Source organism: Pteropus alecto, unplaced genomic scaffold (genome assembly GCF_000325575.1).
Source record: "Pteropus alecto unplaced genomic scaffold, ASM32557v1 scaffold388, whole genome shotgun sequence".
NCBI classification, from domain to species: domain Eukaryota; kingdom Metazoa; phylum Chordata; class Mammalia; order Chiroptera; family Pteropodidae; genus Pteropus; species Pteropus alecto.
The window spans coordinates 1,060,621-1,072,763 of NW_006441398.1; the positions used below are offsets into that span (position 1 = coordinate 1,060,621).

The window sequence follows — 12,143 nt, forward strand, 5'->3', positions numbered from 1 at the left end:
TTTCTGCTGACAATGATTCCTCGCCTCCTTCCCCCTCTGTCTCCACCTTTTCCTCATCTCCTCTCCTCTCTGGCCTCAAGGGCTCTTCACTTCCTTTCCTCTCCACCATCAGTGACATATCCACTCCTTCCCACTCGGCCCCTGCCTTTTCCTCGCTTCCTTTCTTCCCTGTGGCTGCTGATTCCTCTGCCTGTCTCCTCTCTACCTCCCAGGTATTCTCCCCTCCCACCTTCTCTGCCCTGACAGGACTCTCAACTCCTCCCTCGCTCCCTGGTGCCCTTAACCCTTCCAACCCCTCCACCAGCAGCTCCTCCCATTCCTCACTGAGGGTTACTCTCTCCACCCAAATGAAGGACCCCTCCTCTCCTCCAGAGCCCCTCTGCCTGTAGCCATCAGGGCTGCCCCTGGGGGCCTCTTCCCCTTCTCCAGAAGCTTCTTCCGCTAGTCCCTCCTGGAGCCTGGGTGAGCTGGTCTGCACAGCCTCTGGGCCTCCGCCCGCCTCCCTGGTGGCCCCTGAGTCACTGCTCTTCCCTCCCACCCCTTCCCAGACCACCTCCATGACACCTCTGTCTTCCTTCACCCAGGATGGGAGCTCCGAGCGGTCAGCTTCTGGCCTGTCCCCGATGGCCTCCAGCACCATCTCCTCCACCTTAGCTTCCAGCTCCGGGCCCGTGGCCCCTATGGCACAGTCCTCTGTGGCCCTCAGCCCCTCCCACACCACTGTCACCACACACCCTCCTTTGGCCTCACCCGCCCCTGCCTCGGATGCTGCCATCTCCTGACTCTGCTCCTGCTCCAGAGGGAGGCTGGGTCTAGGGCAGGGGCCATTGGCTTCTGAGGAGGTCTCTGCTGCCCCGGGGACCTGCCTCAGGGCTTGCGGAACCCCAATAGCCTCATCTCTGGGCTCAGAGGGGGACTCTAGGAATGTGACCACTGGTCCAGCTGGCAAGGAGGCTCTCTTGTTCAGATCGGTCTGGCCTGAGGGAGTCAGGGGAGCAGAGCAGAAAGGGGACGACAAGGTAAGATTCAGACCACCCAGATTCAGGTCCCTCCTGATACCCCAGACCTATGGGCACAAATACTCACCTGCAGTATCTGCCTCCACGGTGGGCTGGGAGAGTGGACGGTGACCCTGCGGGGATGGCAGACAAGGTCAGGCCAGCCCATGTCTCTGCCTTCAGCCTCCTGCATGCCAGTACCCCTTCCCTGTTCAAACACCTTCAATAGCTCCCCATTACCTTCAGGACCAAACCCTCTAATGCACCTCAGCCTTCCTCACCCATTTATCGCCCTCTGCTCCAGTGCTTCACACACAGTAGGTGCTTAATCAATACTGTGTCATGCAGCCAATATCTCTGGTATTGGGAACCTATTCTTAAGGCTTTTGCTACTGGAACATACATTCCAATGGGAGGAGGCAGGTCATAAATACAAACAAATAAATATATAATGTCAGGGAGTGAGGAGTATGGCAGGGAAAAAAAAAAACAGGATGAGGCATTAAGGAATGTTTGGGAGATGACGGATGCCTCCTTTATGTATAAGATAACAGGAGGGCCTCTTAGAGGAGGTGACATTAATAAGAGACCCGAGGATGAGAAGAGCCAGCCTTCAGTCAAGAGGTGGGGAAGGGCATTCCAAGCAGAGGGGACAGCAAGTGCAAAGGTCCTGGGGTTGCAAGGAGCTAGGCAAGTTCGAGGAACAGAAAAGAGGGTCAGTATGGCTGGAATGGAGTGAGGAAGGAAGCGAGAGGAAGATAGACTTGGGGAGAGGTTCTGGGGACAACCATGCAGGCCACCTAGGCCTCAGTTCTCTGATCCTGTCCTCTTTCCGGACTCCATGACTTTGCACAAGTTATTCTTTGCCTTGAATTGCCTGCCTCTCACTCAGATACAGCATAGATGTCACTGCCTCCAGGAAGCCTTCCCTGAATCCTCAACCTCAGGTGCTTCCTCCAAGCTATCTCACGCCCAGGGCTCCCCCTCACAGACTTTGTGCACCCAATCTCTTCATCTGGACTGTTAACTCCCATGGACCAGGACGCATGCCTCGTGTGTCTCTGGCAAGGAACTTCCCGCTTATATCGAAAACCCAGCAAGTGCTTCCCATGCTGATTAACAGGTCTCCTCTCCCTCTCTGTCCTGTGACAGGCACCTGAAAGCTAAGGCAAGACATCAGGGAGAGGTGGGGACTGTGGAAAACCCACACTTCACTGTGGCCAGGTGCAAATGTGGCCGGATCTTTGGACTTCAGAGACAATTCGGACCTCTAGATTTTATTGCAAAGTGTCTTGGTTTTCAAAACCCTGTGTATGGCATGTGGATTCTATCTTAATAAAGGTGTTATCAAAATGAAAACCAAAAAACCCCAACACCTGTGTGGAGCATCTCACGGTTTCTTCCTGCCTTCCTCATTTGGGCCATACTAGCGACCATGTATCAAAACGTTCTGTGGTGCCTGTCCCTAGGGCTAACTTGTAAGGTCCTCCACCCTCTCTCACACCTCTTCCAGGTGTGTGCTCATATTCTTTTCAGAGATGGGGAAACTGAGGCTTGGGGAAGGAGAGTGATTTGCCCAAGACCACAAAGCAAAGAAGCAGAGGACTAAGCATCTAAACTGTACTTGCAGAGGTCCTGCTTGGGGCCCTGTGGCCACAGCCCCTCCCCAACCATTTGCTCCTTGGCTCCTCACCTGTCTGTGCCAGGTGGGCCTGCCCGAGGGCTTGTGCTGGGCACCTGTGGATGCACTTTGCAACAGCTGCAGCTGGGATTGGAGTCTGGGGAAGAGAGGGGGCTGCTGGGAGCCAAGCCCCCAGGCTCAGTGGATCCCCACAGTCTCAATTTGCCACCTTCCAGGAGGGGGCCCAGGGGTCCTGGCCTAGCCAGTTTGGGGCCAAGGAGGCAAGCTGAGGCCCCACTCACGTGAACAGGCTGTCTTCCAGGTTCCGGATGCGGGCCTGCGCCTGGCCCTCCGGCGACTGGGGATCCTGCGAGGTGGGGTCCTCAGGTCCCTCTGGCCCCTCAGCGGCCCCGTCCATTAGCCACCGCTCCCGGAGAGACTTCCTCTGGTCATGGGAAGGGGGCGCCAGCTGGGGATACAGACTCCCATGCCCCAGGTAGGGTCCCCACCCCCAGGCTGGGCAGGTTTCTTATAGCACCACAATCACCCAGATGGGACAGACATTTCTCCCATCACTGCTAGGTGGGAAAGACACCCCATGACCAGCCCATAGCTTCCCCAGGCTGAGAAAAAACACCCATCAACCTCCCAACGCTTCTAGAATGGGATTTTCATCAAGAGGTGAACTCAATGTCTCTCTTGGCCCCTCCCTACCCCACAGTTGGACAAATACCTTCACTGTCCCCATACTCTTCTCCACAGAAGGTGGAACGGACGGACAGGCACCACAGAAGGTGGAACGGACGGACGTCCACATCACCACCACCGCCACTCTCCCAAGCAGGGAAAGACACCGCCCCCAAAGCTGGAACCAGTGCCCCTACCTCCTTCCCCGAATTAGAGGCTCCTGTGGTCCCGCGAGCCGACTCTCACAGGTACCCCCCACTGCCCGGCCCAAGCTAGGCAGGCGCCCCAGCTGACCCCCAACCTTGAGCCTCTCCACGCGGAGTTTCTCCTCCTCCAGCTCCCTGCGCGCCGCGCGGATCTCCTCCTGCAGCCGCCGCTTCTCCTGCGCACAGAGGACCGAGCTGCCCGCGGGCCGGGCGGGACCGCCGCCTCCCCTTCCGCACTCCCTTCTCCACCCGCTCACCGGGGCTCCCGGTGTTCTCGGGGCTGCGAGGCGGCGGAGCGCACGTCGGGGCCCGGGCGGGGAGTGGGAGCTGTGCAGGCGCTGACTCAGCAGCGGCCGGGGCGGGGCGGGTAGGGGCGGGGCCGGTCGCTCCCCGGATGCTGCGAAGGCCTGGCCCGCGCTCAATGGGGGTCTGTAGATGGGGGAACCTTGGAATCGGGATCTGGAGGGAAGACAGAGCTGTGGGGTATCGAGAGATGAGGTCGAGAGAGATGGGGTTCAGAGAGGGGAGTCCAGAAATGGGGATCAAAGAAAGTGGGCTAATGAGATAGGACGTCCGGAATGGAGGTGCAGTCATGGGGGTATAGCGAGACCGGGCTGTGGAGATTGGGTCCAGAGAGCTGGGGGTTCAAATAGATAGGGTACAGATATGGGGGTCAGAAGGATGGGGTCCAGAGAGTTGAAGATTTAGATATGGGAGTTCAGAGAGATGAGGATCAAGAGATGGGGGTTAGTGAGATGGGGGTCTGAGAGATGGGGTTCAGACATGGTGTGTTTGGGAGATTGGGGTGCAAAAATGGAACATCCGTTTATGCACATTCTGGGAGTGCAGTGTCTGCTGCGTCACCATTTTGGGGGGGATGGTGACCAGGCCTCTGAATTGGGGAACGGAGGGGTCTGAGGATTTAGGTGGGGCACCCCAGGCAGGGCTGGAGCTGAGGATGCTGCTCCCCGCCACACACAGCGCTAGGCCAGCTCCCCGGAATGGGAGGGAGGCAAGGAAGAGGACTGGGATAAGGCTGGGGGTGCCCAAGGCACCTGGGCGGGGTGCACCCGGAGGGCATCACTTACGGCGATGACCTCTAGTCTCTGCCGGTAGAGGGAGCTCTCAGCCATCGGCCTGTGGGGAGAGAGCAGATGGTGCGGAGCGGGGTCTCCCAGGGCCCCACCCTCTGAAGGCTGACCTCTTGAATGCCCCTCTCTGAGCCGAGATCCCTGAGTTACTTGGAAAGCAGACAGCCCAGCATTTCCTCTATTTCGCCTTTGAACCTAGGAGGAGTCGGGGTAGAGGGTGGGGGTCCTGCGAAGAGGCAGGAGTGGAAGTCATGACAGGTTGAGCTAAAGCCCTTCCTAGGCCTGACATTACCTCTCTGAGCCTCAGTTTCTTCATCTGTAAAATGAGCCGGGATAGTTTTACTCTGACCTTGCAGAGAGACGCCCTAACAAGGAAAAAACTTGGGACATGGTACTCAAAAAACAGTAGCGTAGTTCATTATTCATAATACCTTTAATAATTTCCATGGTTAATAATGCTGATGATTTATTATAATAACCATTCCCAGTCCATTCTACAGAAACTCTTAAACCCCACCAGGCCCCCAACAGGCTGTGTGTCTCTTTTCAATTCCACACTCTCTCTGGACCTTGGCTCCTACCCAGGATCCCTTAAGTTCTGGCAGATGAGGGAGTCTGGAAAGAGAATTGTCCATCCCACCATGGACATACACCATCGGCATGGTAACTCCGAAGCTGCCTTATCCACCTGCCAACCCACCTCCAGGGGGCAAGGGTCACCAAGTCAGCTGCCTAACCCTGGACTCTGAGCTGGGAGGAGGGGAAGGGGATTTGCTGTTTAAGATTTAACCTGAGATGTCTCCATCATTGTCCTCCTTGCAGCACCTCAGGATCCCGCTTCTCAGCCTCCAGGGCTTCCCCTGGACCCATCTGGGCTCCCTCTGGAAGACGGAGGCTGACTGTGGTACTGCAGGGAACTTAGGGGACAGTAATTGCTACATCAACCTATGATCACGAGACATGCATTGAACGCTGACTATGTGCAGGTGTTTCACAGGCCAATATCTAGAAGAATATATCTATCTGACTGTTGTCCCTGACACCTAGCCCACAGCAAGCCCTCAAACACGTATTAATTTGAGCACTAACCGTATTGGGTGAGTATTAGCCTCATTGCCCAAACTCCAGCGGAGCCTTCCAGATTTTCTCTGGCCACACCATGAAGGCATAATATCACCACCATTTAGCACTTACTATATATAGTGCTCTAAGTGCTCTGTAGTGCTTCCGTTAGGCTGCCACAGCCACCCCCGCCTACCCCTCCCTGCCCTGATCTTGAGACACTGTAGTCGACTCATTGCTGAGTTGACATTCCAACTGAGAATAAAATCGGCCAACCATTAGCCAGTGCATACCACGTGCCAGGCGCTGTGAAACACTTTACCTATAGCAACTCATTGAATCCTCTCATCCTAGGAGGTTAAGTAGTATTCTTGTCCCCATTTTATTGATGGAGAAACTGAGGCTCCGAGAAGTGGCAAAAAGATTTGTCCATGGTCACTGAGTCAGGACTGGAATTTGAAGCTTTCAGGCTCCAAACACTGGGGATACTGGGGGAGAGAGGCACCCCGTTTTGGTAGCCAGGAGGCCAGAGATCAACCTGGAGTTCTGTGATTTTATTTGGGGCAGGGGTCTGAAGTCATACTTTGCACGAAGGCCAGACCCCCTGCTAAATAGGTTTGCCCCTCGGGGGAGTACTGAAGTCCCCCCTCTGCTGTCCCATCCCCAAGATGTAATCTCCAGGCCTCTTTCTTGCTGGGGAGGGGGATCAGGTTCCCGTTGCTAGGCAACCAGGTTTGTAGTTGGTGAATAATGCAACAGGGACCCAAAAGAGTTAGGAACAAAATTGGGGACCCCGGAGGGAGCCCCTTTTCCAGAATTTTTTACAAACCTCGAGTCTCTCCACCCTCCTACTTTAAAAGGCCCTCACACCTTGAATATTAAAATATTCTCTACATGCATTCGATATTGTTTAACTCTACAGGAACAGCTTTTGTGGCTGTGGCCTGTCACCACCAGGAACAGTTGGTGGCCATTTTATTAAACAGGTGATCATTTCAATTTTGCCATCCTCTTTTCCAGTTTGGGAGCTGTTAACTTTTTCTACTGGATCTCAAGCTTTTCTTCCCACCCTGGACACTGAGGGGTGTCCCTAGAGGCAAAGCGTGGGAATGAGGAGCCCTGGCATTCTCCACCTCTCCCCCCGCCCCCAGTCATAGCCCCACCCCCAGGCTGGACTTTGGATTTGAAGCCTGCAAGCGGAAAATCCCCAAAAAAGAAGGGGTGGGGGTCTGCTTCTCTCACCTGACTCTCTGGGAAGGGGGCCATGGAGGAGCCTGTGGGTTTGGCTGCTGCGGCATCTCTCCATTCCCCCTGCTCCCTTTGAGAGAGGCCATCTGGGGCTCTCACCCCTATGGAAAGGCCAGCGTTCCCCATGAGCCCCTCCCAGGTCCTATTCACCTGCCCCCCTGACCCTGGACACTTACATGGGTGTGGCCGGAGACCACACCTGGCTCTTCAGGGCCATCTCTGCCCAGAAACCCACGTTCTGGTCTCCGAGATCAGGACCCACCACCCGCTTGCCCGAAGGTGCCCTGGAGGCTGTGACTTGGCTGGCGGGAGGGGGGGTTGCGGTCAGGCACCAGGAGAGCTGGTCCAGCTGGTTTGGGCTGGGAGGCGGGAGGTGCGTTGGGGGAGGGGGCTGGGGGCTGGCAGGCAGTTCTGGGGAGGTACTATCAGCTGTCTTGATAAATTATTTACCAGCCACTGGCCTCCTTGCAGCACTTGGCTGCCTCCTGGCAAATGCCGTCTCACATGCTTTGTCAGGCATGTGGACCAGAGTGGGGAGTCGCCGACCCCCTCAGAGAATGACGCCTCCACTTGGCACCCCAGACACCTCAAGTCCAGCTGCCCATCAAGGGTCCCCCACATGCAAGTATCGTTGCACACCACACATGCTGACTACTCTTACACACTACTTATTGCCCTTCCTTCTCAGACCCTGGCTCTGGGTGGGGAGGGAGGGACTGATCCAGCTGGAGGATTCTGAGCAACATGGGAATCAGAAGACCCAGGCTCTGGGTAACTGTGGGTAATGCTCTAGCTTTCTAGGCCTCAGTTTCCCCTTTTGTGAAATGGGAGAATTAAATCCAATGGCCTCCAGGACCCTGGACTCTTAATTGCTATAACAGTTAGAGGTGGGGTGGTGATGAGGAAAGTCCAGAAACTTCCCACCCAAATCTTGAGCATCTCTGTTTTGTCCTCCTATGCCGTTCTTAAAGTGCCAGCAGCCCCTTTCTCAGCTGACTTCATGTTTCATTTAACCACCCTTTGGGGAAATAGTCTACTCTCTCGACTGGTCTCCCACAGTCTCCAGTGCCTCCCCCATCACAGCCCTGGTCACAGTGCAATTTTAAGACATGAATCCCAAGGAGAAGGGGCCTTGTCCTGCACTCCCTGCTGAGATCCTCCCCATGGGGCAAAGGGAACATGCCCACCTACATCTGATTCTCATGATGCTCAGAATCCTCCAGCTGGATCAGTCCCTCCCCACCCAGAGCCAAGCTCTGAGAAGGAAGAGCAGTAAGTAGTGTGTAAGAGTAGCCAGCATGTGTGGTGTGCAAAGATGCTTGCATGTGGGGGACCTTGATGGGCAGCTGGACTTGAGGTGTCTGGGGTGCCAAGTGGAGGCGTCATTCTCTGAGGAGGTCGGCGACTATCTTCTTCTAGATCCTACTTAGGGTACTCAGAACCCCCAAATTCCCTGCCCCAGGGGTCGTGAGCTCACTGAGAAGGCCTGAGGTTTCTTGAAGGTGGATCATGCCAGGGTGTGCCCCTCCCCCACCTCAGAAGTGGCCAAGGACAGCTGTTGGGAGAGGGGTAAGGGAAGAGCTTGGACATGTAGGATGGGGTCCCCAGGTGCATGAACAAGGCTCCTTGCTATGCAGGGCAGAGCTGGAGGTGGGAAGCAAAGGCGGCAAGGCTGAGGGCTGGGTTTTCCCTGTAACACACATTCTAGTACAAAACTCCTATGTATTCAAAATGTTGTCAATTAAACCTGGCCTTCTAGATCATTCTGAAAATATATTTGCCATGAAAGAAAGAGAGAACATATTTTTTAAATTCATTTTTAATTGTGTTAAAATACAAATAAAATTTATCATTAGCGGCACTTAGTAAATTCAATATTGTGCTATTGACACGATCTAGTTCCAGGATTTTTTCATCACCCGAAAAGGAAAATCCTGTCCCCACCAGCAGTCATTCCTTATTCCCTCTCCCCCATTCCCTGGCAACCACCAATCTGTTTTCTTTCTCAATGAAGATGCCTGTTCTCAACATTTCATATCAATGGAATCATACAACATATGGCTTTTGTGTCTGGCTTCTTTCAGTCAGCACAGTGTTGTAGTATGAATAAGTGCTTCGTTCCTTTTTATGGTCAAATAATATTCCACTGCATGGCTGGACCACATTTTGTTTATCCATTTATCTGTTAATGGACAAATGAGTTGTTTCCACCTTTTGGAGAAGATAATATATTTTATTTAATTGCTTGTAGTTTTATTTTGTAAATACTACTATCAATGGAGTCACTTTAAGATGGAATCAGAGCTGCCATTCCCAGAGGAACTGCTTCGCATGTCTTATGCCTCAAACCTTTGAAACATTAAAACTGGCAAAATAACCTTTGGACTGGGCCTAAAGTAACATTGTGCCGGCACCAAAGGACTGTTTGCAAGAATAACAGAAAAGCAGATATATGACTACTGGACTGATAACTATCGCAAATTTAAACTAACCAAAAATTTAAAACATTGTTTAGAATTAGAGTCACTGTTAGCTCTTCTACACCAAAAGAAATGCCTTCTTTCTACTGATGTAAATGTTCCCTTCTCTTTCTCATAAATACCCTCTGTCTCCTAATCCGAACACTGGTTGGATTTCAGTGCTTCCCAAATAACTATTCTTTTGGATCTCAGATAAATGCTTGTTGCCTCTCGCTTTGCCTTTTATTGTTCGGTTAACAATTTTATAACTGTTAACAATTTAGATGTATGGTACATAGGCTTCCCTTTGTATTCTTGTCCTGGGTTCTACTTTAAGGCAAGACTGTTCTGTTTATAATTGTGTCTGTCTCCCAAGCCCAACTGCGACTTCCAAGTCTGATTTCTTTCTTTCTTCTCAGCATTGGCGTAGTCCTACTAAATATCATTCAATAATTCTTAAGTAACTGCTATGTGTCAGGCACTGTTCCAGGCATGGGGACTTGGGTATAGAGGCGAGCAAGACAAACCGAAAAGGCTGTAATGCAGCTCACTTTCTGGTGGGGGGAGACAGATAATATACAGAGAAACAAAGAAAGAAAGGTAATTGGTGATAACTGCAATGTAGGGTGAGTTACAGAAAATAACAGGGTAGGGTTATGGAGAAAGGCTGTTTGTGATGTAGGCTAGATGATCAGGGAGCATTTGTCTGAATAAGTGACATTTGAGCCCAGACTTGAATAGTAGAAGCCAGCCATGTGATGAGTTGTTCCAAGCAGAAGGAAAGACAAGTGCAATGGTCTTGAGGTGGGAACACAGTGGGTGGTTTGAGGGAAGCATGGAGGCTGAAACAGAGGAGAGACTGAGGGGGAGAATGGCAGAAGATGAGATCTGATAAGTGGGCATTTGGGCTTGCGCAGCGAGTTTGGGTTTCTCTTCTAAGTTTGGGGGAGGAGGGGCAGGGGAGGAAGGTGAAGTGACTGGGACTAGAGTGGAAAGAAGTGGATGGACTCAGAATACGTTGTGGAGGCACAGCCAACAAATCCGATAGCAATTCAATATACAGACGGATTGACTGGAGGGGGTGCTGAGGGAAACAAAGAAAATGAGGCTGACTCCTGGGTTTGGGGCATGAAAACCAGAACGGGTGAGTTGTCATATATAGCGAGGAGGAGTAGGGTCGGAGGAAACCAAGTGCAGTTTCGAAAGTGTACAATTTGACATATCTATTAGACAGCAGACCGTTGGCTGTGAGTCCAAAATCCAGATGAGAAGTCAAAGCTAGAGATGTAAATTTGGGAGATATCAGCATGTCGATGGTGTTTAAAGCATGAGATTGGAATTTGTCAGGGTCCCAGTGCTGGCAGGAAAGAGGCCATGTGCTGAAACTGAGTAATTGATGAGAACTTAATAGAGTTGGTTTACAAAAAAAAAAAGCATTGTGCACACCCTGAGTTAGCAACAGCCGGGAGCTGTTAACCACTCCTCGGCCTTGGAGAGAGAGAGAGAGAGAGCTGTACAGAGCTGCAACCTGCAATGGAGGGACACAGCCAACTGCATCCAATTGAGGGAGGGGGCGTGAGATGAACATGCTGACCTCATGCTCCTCTCTCCCATCAGCCAACCCCAGTGGAAGCCAGAGGGAAAGGAAGCCTGTTGATGCAAGTGTACAGAATTCTGAGAAGGGGTGCTCTGGAGGAAGGAGGAAAACCAGGAAAGGGTGGTGTCCCTGGATACCAAGGAGCTAATGGAGAGGAAGTCAGAAGGGAGCCAGTGACTGAGTCTGACAATTGGAGGCCGTAGGTGTCCTTGGATGAAGAAGGCTCAGTGGGATGGTGGGATCAAGAGCTGGGTTAGCATGGCCCGAGGAGGGCCAGAGGTGATAAAATGGAGAGACCACTATAAAGACAACTCTTTCCAGAAGTACAGCCTTAACACTTGTCACATCCCAAGCAAGGAGGCACTGCTATCCCCAAATTACAGACAAGAAAACAGCCTTGAAGAAGGCTGGTACCTTGCTCAGGTTATGAGTAGGTTGGAACCCAGGTGGGCCTGATTCCAATTAGGTGAACGGGGTCAGAGGGAAGAAGAAAGTCAGATGGTCTGAGGGAGGAGGGCAGCAGTTTGAGATTGGGACCCAGGAGAGAGTAAGAGAGGGTGGAAAGGGAGGGAGTCACCAGGGTAGGCAGAAAAACATATATAAAAATTACAGCAAACATATTTGAAAACAATGTTACTTTGTCTAGGGAATTGTTACTTTCTAACCAGTCATCCCAGAATAGTGGGGGAAGGAGGGACTGGAGGGCAGGTTTGGAGAGAGTCTGGGGGAAGAAAGTAGACAATGTCTCTGGAAGTGGGTTACCCGTGTAAGGGCCAGGATCTGGCCCCAGCTGCAGAGAACTTGCTCTTTCCTGCAAGCTTGGATCCCTCTACAGGCCTTCCCAGCCCCTGGGCCCTAGGTGACTGCCTTTCAATCGCTGCCACTCCGCTGAGCTATGGGTATGCGGGGTGTCCGTCCCTGCCTCTTCATTCATTAGGCCGCAGACGCCTTGCGGACTTTTCCGGGAGGGGTGAGGGGAAGCGGCCTCCCGGCTTGGCGCGAGCGGTGGCGCGAGGCTGGGAGCCTCGCTGAGCCCAAGTACCTAGCGCCCGGGCTCCTGGCGCCCCCTCCAGCCCGAGCTGTGCACCGCAGGAGTGGAACGTGAACGTACAGCTGAGACCAGGAGCGTCGCTGCCCGCCGGCATTGGCTGGGCGAGGCTGGCAAGACCCAAGA

The 12,143-nt window shown here is 52.9% G+C and overlaps 1 protein-coding gene across 1 annotated transcript in view; it reads right to left on the bottom strand.

Moving 5' to 3' along the window:
• The window catches only part of PALM3 (paralemmin 3), an 8,318-nt gene extending 1,064 nt beyond the window's left edge, over positions 1-7,254 (bottom strand). Inside the window, 8 exon segments of the mRNA XM_015594736.2 lie at position 1; positions 3-978; positions 1,087-1,132; positions 2,692-2,776; positions 2,922-3,064; positions 3,608-3,688; positions 4,601-4,649; positions 7,090-7,254. The exon segment at position 1 is cut by the window's left edge and continues 1,064 nt beyond it. Of these exon segments, the coding sequence (XP_015450222.1) occupies position 1; positions 3-978; positions 1,087-1,132; positions 2,692-2,776; positions 2,922-3,064; positions 3,608-3,688; positions 4,601-4,649; positions 7,090-7,130 (1,422 nt within the window). The 5' untranslated portion in view covers positions 7,131-7,254.
• Between the last annotated feature and the right edge of the window lie 4,889 nt (positions 7,255-12,143).